The 11,333-nt window shown below is 35.3% G+C and overlaps 1 protein-coding gene across 1 annotated transcript; it reads right to left on the bottom strand.

Moving 5' to 3' along the window:
* Positions 1-7,484: 7,484 nt before the first annotated feature.
* LOC121728067 (ejaculatory bulb-specific protein 3-like) lies at positions 7,485-10,518 on the bottom strand. Its single transcript, XM_042116172.1, has 3 exons — positions 10,513-10,518; positions 8,079-8,259; positions 7,485-7,669 (listed from the first exon to the last, which is right to left on the bottom strand). Exons 1-3 carry the CDS (start codon positions 10,516-10,518, stop codon positions 7,485-7,487), a joined length of 372 nt encoding a protein of 123 aa, XP_041972106.1.
* Positions 10,519-11,333: the final 815 nt, after the last annotated feature.

Here is an 11,333-nt window from a genome sequence, read left to right as displayed (position 1 = left end):
TGCAAACCGAACGCGCAGTCGGATTGCAGTTGACTGCAGTCGTGTGAACTTCATACCGACTGCATCCAAACTGCACTATCCCACCCACCCGTACGCTCCGCTCTCCCGCGCATGGAATCAGTAGCAGTGCAGTTTGGATGCAGTCGGTATGCGGTTCACACGACTGCACGCCAACTGCAACTGAACTGCAATCCGACTGCGCATTTGGTTTGCAGTTCTATTGCAGTCATGTCAACTGCATTCAAACTGCACTTGAACTGCAATTTGCGGTTGGATTGCAGTTGAAATGCGGTCCGTCTGTATAGTCAGAGTAAAAACTGCCTGTGGAACCAAAAATCATATCAAAAGTTGCAAAAAAAAAATAAGGTTATTGGACATTCTATTTTCCTCACGATGTTTTTAGGGTTCCGTACCCAACGGGTAAAAACGGGACCCTATTACTAAGACTTCAACATCTGTCTGCATTTCTGTCTGTCCGTCTGTCTGTCTGTCCATCTGTCTGTCTCCAGGCTGTATCTCAAGAACCGCTATACTTAGCTAGATTTCTGAAATTTTCACAGATTATGTACCTATATCTGTTGTCGCTATAACAACAAAATATACTAAAAACAAAATAAATTAAATATTTAATAAATAAATATTATTAATTATTAATCATGATAATTATAATAAGTAATAAGACTAATAAGTAATAATTTTTATATATAATAAATAATAAGTAATAAAAAAAATATATTTTAATATTATAAAGTATGTAAAAGTGAGTTTATTTCTTTGTTTGTTACGTTTTCTCGCCTTTTACTTATTTATTTCGAGAATACCCTTTAAAAACTTTTCCTTGTCCACATTTACAAAGTAATTATAAGCTGTGAATAAATATACAGCTGCAGCTGTTAGCGACTCAACATCCATTTTGAATCCGTCCGCACATTGGCGCGATCCAAAGCATACTGAACGACCTTCCTATGTGTGGATTACTCACAAACGCCGTTGCAAGCGCACTGCCAACGCGTCTGCAGACGCGTTGGCCAACGCGTTCGCCTATGTCGAGAGCCGCCAATAGGCGAACGCGTTGGCCAACGCGTTGGCAGACGCGTCGGCCCAATGTGTAGAACGGGCGTTCGCGCGTTGGCCGTAGGTATTTAGACGTTGGCCGACGCGTCTGCGAGCTTGCCGCGCGGGTCGGAAATGTCGGCAAAGATCAAAGGACATTTGTCGCAAGCTTCGTGCTTCATCCACACATAGGCCGCGCGATCAGTTCGCCCGGAGTTATAGTTATGATAATTATAATAATATGTAATAATTTAATAAATATTACATATTATTATAATTATCATATATAAGTAGGTAATAAAATAATTACTTATATTATTTTAATATTATAAAATATTATGTAAAAGTGAGTTTATTTCTTTGTTTGTTACGTTTTCTCGCCTTTTATTTATTTATTTAGAGACTACTCTTTAAAAACTTTTTCTTGTCCACATTTACAAAGTAATTATATGCTGTGAATAAATATACAGCTACAGCTGTTAGCGACTCAACATACATTTTGAATCCGTCCGCACATTGGCGCGATCCAAAGCATACTGAGCGACCTTCCTATGTGTGGATTACTCACAAACGCTGTTGCAAGCGCACTGCGCGTTCGCCTATATGGGGAGGCGGCCTAAGAAAAATATTGCTGGATCGTAGTTGATAGAATATTAAGTACTTGTATTTTTTTTAGAGTTCCGTACTCAAAGGCTAAAAACTGGACCATATTACTAAGACTTCCATGTCTGTCAGTCTGTCTGTCCGTATGTATGTCTCGAGGTTATATCTCAATAAACGCTATAGCTAGATTTCTGAAATTTTCACAGATTGTGTATATATAATATTTTACTGCTATAATAACAAATACTTACTAAAAACAAAATAAGTCAAATATTTTAGGGGGGCAACCATTACAACAAATGCAATTACGGCAACTGCTAGGAACTTGCAATTTTCACAGCATCCTTAACTATATTCGTACTTTAATAATTAATAATAATATTAAATATTAAAGGGGGCTTCCATGCAAAGAAACATATTTTTTAACTATTTTTGCTCTATAATGGTACGGAACCCTTCGTGCGCTAGTCCAACTCGCACTTGGGCGTTTTTTTTTGTATATTGTGGACAAGATGTCATTGGCGTATATAAGGGGGGGAGTCCTGGGGGTCCGGACCCCCCCCCCCCATTACTTCCATCTTACTTGTCCAATCGACAATATATTATGTACCCATCGATTTTCATCGGCGAGGTACCTACATGTATTTTTTTCTATTTACAATATAATTATTATTATTATACTGTGGAGCGTGTCTGTAGGCAGAGTAGGTATTTAAGCTGCTGCAGAACCCTTTATGGGCGAGTCCAACTCGCACTTGGCCGTTTTACGTTAGTGACCCCCCTTATTAAAGCTATATACGCCCATTCAAGATGTTATCTACAATTTTACCTAAAATTCGTTTATCGCGTGGGAATTTTATATTTTTGTAGGATAATAAGTAATAACCATCCTTTGTTCTCATAAAAATCTAAAAGTAAATTCATATTATGACGTGTGAAGAGGTATCAGCAATAATTTTATATTGATCTCCGTATTACAAAAATGTAAATGTAAAAATAATGAAACAATATCATCCACATCGACCTTTTAAACTGTGACAAACAGGATTTTTTCAAAGGCTTAGAAGCAACAAGGATTTTTTTGAATTATTTGATTGAAGTCAACATTTTCAATTCGAAATAAATAAATTCGTACGGGCAAGGGTCAATTCGGACCGCGGCGCGTAATGCATTTCTAAATATTTTGTATGCATTTGACAGATTTGCAACACGTCTGAACTCAACAGGAAATCTGTAAATTCAGTACAAATTTAGAAAATATTTATATATTAGACTAGCTATCCCGGAAAACGTTGTTTTGCCATAAAATGATTTTTCCTGTTTTCCTGCATTTTTCTTGAAGTTTTTTCTGATTTTATTATCTATAGACCTCACGGAGCCCAGAACCTTTCCAACGAATGTAAACCCGTGGAAATCGGTTCGTGCGTTCTGGAGTTATAGCGTCAGGAAGGAAAACCCCACTTATTCTTATATATTAGATTATGCATCTTCGTGTCGCGTTGCGGTGTAACTTGCAAGTACGGTCTACACTTATACAGCCAGGCAATACTTTTTTTTTCTCGTTGACCCAATACAAGCGGTTGCCAACGTGTGAGGGGTATATTCATCTATGATTGCTCATCAACATCGACTGTGCATAGCCTACAACTCTACAGCTTCGCAAACATCGTGGCAATCATTCAAACTCAAACTTTTTTATACAGAATAAATTTTTGCAAATGTTCTCTGAACGTCTACATGGTGCCTACCACCGGTTCGGGAACTAACCCGGCGAGAAGAACAGGCGTGAGAAACTCGCACGGGGCCCACTTTTTTACCAAAAAAAGTGAGAAAAAATTAATCTTTTAAAATAAGGTTTACAATTTTGTAACTTAAAATTATATATACAATGTCAACATACATACATAATTGTAAGTCATAAAATAATGTAGAAATAACCTTGCAAGCAGCCATCCTACTCCCAAGATGTGCCTTCGTTTATGAAATCATTGACTTTATAATAGGCTTTGGCACACAAACGCTCTTCGGCATTGTTGTCTATCATCCTAGTCTGTTATCCATCAAAGCCCAACGTTAGCCTTTAAACAATTGTAGTTATTTCCAGAGGTGTACAAAACTCCATGTCGCTGGAACGTGAAACAAAAGAAAATATTTATTTAAACATAAAAGTGGAAGTGGGTCGGCCAATAGCCCGTGAAGGTCCAACTTTCATAAAACCGGTCATTCCATTCCGCTTAATTGGTCCGTCCGCTGTTTCCATCTGAACCGTGCGATTGTTCAAGTTTTTTCAACTTCTAAGTTTATGAATCCCCGTCCGTAATCATAACAAGAAATTGATTACGAAAATATAATGGCTATTGTAAAAATCCCTTTTTTTATTCATTTAGTAATTACCTTGAATGTCTCGCCAAATCTTATTAGAATGTGTGGACCTATCTGATTATCAATTTCAGGTGTCAAATGACACATCTATTATGGAGACCTATACTAAGCTGCACGAAAACATTTAAGAGGGCGACTAACCCCAAAAATCAAACATCGTCCTTCTCTCTTCACACTCACGCCCGTTTTTCATATGCCAGGTGAAAAAGAACGACGCGGATTCATCGCTAAATTAGTTTTTTCTCAATAACTCGATGAATATACAACATTTTAAAAATCCGCTAGGTCGATCTCTCAATGATAGAATTTTATACAATGTTTTAAAATGTTAACTTAGTTCAATGAACGGTTATGGCAATAAAAGAAAAAATCGTGAAAATTAGATGCATCTTTGTGTTTTTTTTCTATCGAGAAAATTTTAAGATATCGTGTTTTAGCTCAGATCGAATTCTCGGAAATATAATGTAGTATCTAATTTTAGAAAATGAAACAATTCGGAGCTTATTTTCAAGTATAAAAATGAATTATAAAATCGACACTTTAGGGTTAGTCGCCCCCTTAAATCTTAATCATTTAATATTATTCATACAAAAAAAACACATCGTGTCCACGCTAATAAAGCATACTGCTTGCGAAAAGTCATCGAAAATCTCTTTCGTAAAAAAAAATCGTTGAATGAGATATTTACGAAATAACGTCGCAGCGAGAAGACATAAGATACATTTTTCATTCACAATTTCCAATTCATATTATGAAATGGACCTTTAAAATATTTTATTCTACTACACTACACGACGTTCGCAACTCCTTTGCGCAACAATTCGTGTATCGCGCAGAAACTGAACATTTTTTCGCGATAAAAAGTATCCTTTGTTCGTTTTCGGGATTCAAAGTATTCATACCAAATATCAGAAAAATCGGTTTGGGTTAATAAAAAACACAGCAAAACTTCTACGAAATCCGCACAACTAACAAAGTAAGATTCAGATTCTGAAAATTATCATATGCAAATTTTAAGCATACGCCTAAAAGCCAAGTCAGCTCCAAAGTTCTAAGACTAACAGAGAACTAAATGCATCTGCAGGGAATATATTAGGCGAAGACTTACCGAAATACAATATTCATTAGAATTTGTGATGATAAAGATTTTTTTTATATTTGAGTCAATAATAATTTTGTCTGACTGCCGCACTCAGAGACAGATAATGATGATGAAACTTCAATTTAATGAAGAGTTTGACAGATAATGTACGGGGCTTATGTCAAAATCTTCATTTAAGAGGGCGACTAACCCCAAAAACAAACATCGTCCTTCTCTCTTCACACTCACGCCCGTCTTTCATATGCCAGGTGACAAAGAACGACGCGGATTCACCGCCAAATGAGTTTTTTCTTAATAACTCGATAAATATACAACATTTTAAAAATGCGCTAGGTCGATCTCTCAATTTTATACAATGTGTTAAAATATTAACTTAGTTCAATGCACGGTTATGGCAATAAATGAAAAATTCATGAAAATTAGATGCATCTTTGTGATTTTTTTCTATCGAGAAAATTTTAAGATATCGTGTTTTTGCTCAGATCGAATTCTCGGAAATATAATGTAGTATCTAATTTTAGAAAATGAAACAATTCAGGGTTTATTTTCAAGTATAAAAATGAATTATAAAATCGACATTTTAGGGTTAGTCGCCCCTTTAATTATAACTAGCAATTTGAAAGCTCGGTATTCGATAAAACACGAATAAAATATAAAATGACATTTTCTAAAAATGATTCCTAGCTAGATCGATTTATTGCCCCCGAAACCCCCTATATACTAAATTTCATGAAAATCGTTGGAGCCGATTCCGAGATTCCAGGTAATTAATATTCGTCTCTAAGTGCGGAACATATAAAAGTAATTTTCTTTTGGTTACGTCAGTAAAATAAAGTACCGAAATAAATCTTTTCATATTCATAATCTAAAAGAAAATCTTAACAACACTAAATAAAAATTAACAAGTAAATATTTCTTAAGAACTATCAAATTCATTTTATCTTTTATGGATACTAGCTTCAGTATTTTAGTTTTATAGACTTCATATTATTAAAGGTAGTATTTAAGTTATTAGTAGAGCTACAAAATTACAAAATATATTATTTTCTTGGAAAAATAAAGACATCATTAGTGGCTAATAATTATGAGGTAGGTCAGTATCCAATAATTATATACGAACCATTTAAATATTAGTGGTTCAGCAAAAAATGCCAAGGTCGAATAAGCCACGTGTACAAAACTGTTATTCCAAATAAAATAATATATTTCAAATATTAATTACGAGTTGTTACGCTTGGCTCCGCACGCGTAAATAAGGGATTCTGGGAAGCCGTACATTTTTCCGCAAATAAAGTAGCCTACGTCTTTTAATTTGTCCAATATAATTGTGAGATTCATGCGTTTAAACAGATTTAAGCAAACAAACTAGTAAACTCTTCATTTTAATAATATAGCTGTCCCGGCAAACGTTTCTTTGCCATATAAAGTATTTCAAGACAGAAAGAACATTAAGGTACAAGTTGGAAACTACATGAAGCTACATGAAGTTGCAGCAGACGACGAAGAAGTGTCGTCGCGACACTACTGGTTTCTATGTATTTCTATGAATGTGTAGCTAGCTTCGTGTCGCTAGCTGCGCAGGGTATTTCATAGAAATACATAGAAACTGGTGTCGCGAAGACACGTCGTCTGCGGTTTCTTCATATCGTCCACTGCCAACCGGCACCTTAAAAAAAAAATCTCGTGTCACAGTGTTTGTGCCAGAATTCCTCCAAAACGGATCAACTGTTTTTAATTAAATTTTGTTAGGCCTGAAAATATTTTTTTATCTACTTTTTATATTGACACAAGAAATAATTTATATGGCAAAACAACGTTTGTCGGGTAAGGTAGTAATAAAATAAAGATGGAACGTCACCGCGCGAGACGAAGAATGAAGAAAAGGTATAGTTAGATTATGACAATTATTTTATGGCCTCACAGAAAACGCATGTAAAAAACAATTTAGACGTTATGTTTAGTTTATCTAAGCGAGTAATCGGAGACCCAAGCGGTTGGGAATTATAAAGACAAGAATTAGTAGTATAATTAGTCACTTTAATTTATAGAATTGTTTGGATTTAAACAGAATATACCATTAATGCCAGATTTCTGAGATTTCGTAACTAAATTATATCTATTCACTAATGTTATTGTTTGGGTAACGTCAAAATATTAAGCCACGTGGAGCCAGCGTATTGGGCCATCGTGTAGACTGTAGAGGCCTACTTGAACATAAGTTTAAAGCGATATTCCGTACTCTACACGTTGGCCCAATGCGTTAGCTCAATGCGTTGGCCCAAGGCTTTAACCAAATAGCAACGCCCTGGAAAAACTCCAATCGAAAATCCTCAAAAAACGGTCATTAGTATTTCTCAATCTCAGCAATGATTTTTAAAACATGTACTCCTGTTGGATCGTACTTGTTCTTGATCTGTTCTAGATCACCAGGGAACTTCTGCAGCATGGCCTTGAGGAACTCGTGCACGTAGTGCTTCTGTGAGGGACTGCACTCAGCGCAGTCCGTGTCTACAGCGTCTTTTAGGTGCCCTGAAAATATACATTCTGCAGTTACTGGAAATATGATACCAGTAAGTGTATTTATACAGGGTGTAACAAATCTAAGTGATAATACTTTATACAAGTCTTTTTTCACTTTTGTATAAAAAACTCCATGACGCGGGGGCGCTTGCCCATACAAATCTCGAAAAAAACAATTTTGCTCTTTTAACGGTGCTATTTTCACAGTAAACAGATACAGGTTGTTCGGGTAAACACCGTTATCCATAAAACCATCAAATAAGCCCTTCTAAATTAACAACTTTTTCTATGAGAACAATGCTGGGAACTCAACAAATCCGTCGTCATACCCATACAAATTGCCGATCCGGGCAATTTGTTGAAAAATTATTGTTGAATAAACTTTTATTTATTTTATTTAAAAAAGTAAATTACTTACTTTTATATGTCAGCATGGACTTTGAACAAGGTCCTCTGTCCAGAAGGCAAGCGGCATACTTCTTCAGCACGATCTGGTTGCCAGTAATTTCGGCTAAATCTATGTTCTCATCCACTGTGTAGTACGCTGACACTATGGCCCATACGCTGATGAAAATTATCAGTTTAATTTCCTGATCATCCTGAAAATATAGTATAATATGATTTGTAACCAAATATTTCGAAACAAAATATGATAATATGTCTCTTAAAAATTATAAATAAAATAAAATAATGGCGTGGAAGCCAATAATTGAATAGGTACGTTATTTGATGAAGTAGGTAACTAACAATTTGAAAAAAAAAATTTTTTTTCATAAATGGATGGAATAGATGGACGCATTTGGATCTTAGCCAGATGATTAATTATAATCAGGGAGCCCTATAACATTTTTTTTTGTTACTATCAAGCTACTAATAATTCTTTGTGAGTAGCTTCAATTTGGTAAGACAAACAACATTAATATCTGCGAGAAATCTTGAAAGTAACAGAGATGGAAAGGATTTCATAATTTGACTTGATGGTCCTAAAATATGGATGGTTCTATTTGTAGGACAATGGTACTCTTAAATTATATAACTACTAGCTGTTGCTCGCGAATTCGTTCGCGTTAGCATAGTAGATCACGTCCCAAGTATTATTTATTGTACAAAAATATTCAATGTACAGAATTGACTTTCCTACCATTTTATTATATAAAGATGTACCGCGCGGCTTCGCTTGCGTAATTTAGGAATTTCACGCAACCGTACATTTTTCCGCAAAAAATAGCCTATGTCCCTACACGTGGTCTATTCTTCATGTTTACAAAATAACATAAAAAATGCTCCAGTAGTTCTTAAGATAATAAGTAATTTAAAAGGATTTCTGTCGTTTTTTCCAGATTTTTCTCTATTTCTTCGCTCCTATCAGTCTTAGCGTAATAAAATATAGCCTATAGCCTTCCTCAATAAATGGCCTTAGATGTAACACTGAAATAATTTTTAAATCGGACCAGTAGTTCCTGAGATTAGCGCGTTCAAACAAACACACAAACAAACTCTTCCGCTTTATAATAGTATAATAAAATAATATATTATATATAATTTTAAGTATAGATTAGGTAACTTAAAATTACTTACCATATTGTTTACTTGTAGCACAGGAAAAAGTCTTGAATTAACTAGACCGAGATTGTTGTAATAAAATATTAATTTATGTGTAATTGCCTTTTATATTCGTACAGTACAATGTTTATATATTATAATGTTAATTATTTTTTTACATTTCAGGGTTCTGTATACAAATGGATAAAACCCCGTTATTACTGTCAAGTACTCGTGCTAGTAATTAGTGAAACTACTACAGCAGGTTCTGTCCAAAACGGTCTGTCATAAAAATATGTTGATGACAGAGATACAAAAGTGAAGTCATGAATGACAGCTACCTTCTACGTGGTTGTCACAGAATATGAATTTATTTTAGCCTGGCCGCACATTGTCCGAATTCTGATCAGAAACAGTTGAATTTCGCCGGACCGCCACCCCGCACACTATCCGAAATATCCTTCCAGCGAGTTCGAGCTCACTCGGCTCAGTACAAAATGTAAGAGACTGTTTCTGATCAGAAATTTCGGACAATGTGCGGCCGGGCTTAAAAGGCTAGACTAAGGGCGTGTTACACCACTTCCTAGTAAATTGTCGGATATAGGCTATCCACAACTTATTTGATAGATGCTCAATACTCTATTTGTCAAGCCGTGGATAGCCTATCCGGCATTGATCAGGAAGTGGTGAAACAGCTCCTAAGTCAATAATTATATTATAATTATAATATAGTTACAATCCATACTAATATGATAAATACGAAAGTGTGTCTGTCTGTCTGTTTCCTCTTCACGCCTAAACGGCTGAAATTTGGTTTGGGCCACTTTGAGTCCCGGGAATGGAAAGAGGATAATTTTTATGCCTAAAAATGTACGGTTCCCGCGCGATAAACAGAGTCTAGTAGGGCTACTAATAAAATATATTTAAAGGTTCAAAACAACAAATGTCCTTTCTGCCGTTCACGGAACTCGCACGCGAGATCGACTCGCACTTTGCCAATTTTTTCACAAATCTTTTTGCTTCCGTTCTAGATTAATAATAGAATTTAACTTAAAATCTTGGGATTCCGAGACAATATTATACATTTTATTATTTTGTCTTAGAATTTTAGGTTATAAAATAATTAAATTAACCATATAAATAGTTTTATTTAAATATTTTTGGAAGTTGTTAATGATTATTTTGACCTTATTACTAGGCATATTTTCATGTTGGTAGTAAATATAATTATATTATATCACGGTTTTAATATTTAGGTTGAAAAAAGTGTTTTGCACTAAAGTTCTTATATTATGCAGGCTCTGATTCACCTCCATCGTGGGTATCGCAGACACAATAGATTTTCAATTGTTATGCGACAGCCGGCTGCCGCTTGGGGATTGATGGGTTAATTTAGTGGGATCATGTCTAGCAAGCAAACCACGATTTCATTAATTTGATATAACCTGACAAAATAATGAATGTCCGCACTATCACATGCTACGAATAATAAAAACTAAGGAAAGGTTAGTTTTGAATTTGGTTCCTTTTCGCACCAACGAAACATCGAAGCATCTACATCTTTCCAGACATTCAGAAGCTTTTCTATACCTTCCTTATCCCTTTCCTGTACTTACGAACAAAGGGTGACTGATAGGTGGCCCATCTATAATTCAGCCCATTCCTTCATTAATGCTGGCCAGGCCAGGCCGCTTCGTATTCAAATATGCACACTGTGGGTACGGCGTTTTAAAACCGACGATATTCTATGAATACAAAATGTAATGATGCATCCATCAAGAGAAGTGACATAGATAATAATTATAGTGTTAACTATGAGGCATAAAGTACATGTTTAATGTCAAAATGTGTTCGAAATTTTGAGATTAGACTTGTGGTTTACAGAAGCATATTCGTAGCCCGTAGGTCTACTTGTCAACCATTTTATTACGAGCCGATTCAATCTGATCTAAGTGAAAACTAAAAGCTTAAAAAGAATTGGTAGTATCATAGCCACTTACACTGTATTATTTTTTAAAAGCACACATTGCCACCTTTGGTAATCAAATAACTTCTGTAGTAGTAAACAACAACATCAAAAGCCCGTCTTGTAGCCCTAGCACGGTAACCAGCGGAAATGCGAAAGTATAGA

This window comes from Aricia agestis, chromosome 6 (assembly GCF_905147365.1).
Source record: "Aricia agestis chromosome 6, ilAriAges1.1, whole genome shotgun sequence".
NCBI lineage: Eukaryota > Metazoa > Arthropoda > Insecta > Lepidoptera > Lycaenidae > Aricia > Aricia agestis.
This window is presented reverse-complemented; position numbering and strand designations above follow the sequence as displayed.

Bases quoted from the DNA above. Each gene is read 5' to 3' on its own strand.
- LOC121728067 (XM_042116172.1), bottom strand. The intron at 7,670-8,078 runs GTAAGTAATTTA...GTATATTTTCAG, and splicing joins GTCCATGCTGACATATAAAA to GGCACCTAAAAGACGCTGTA.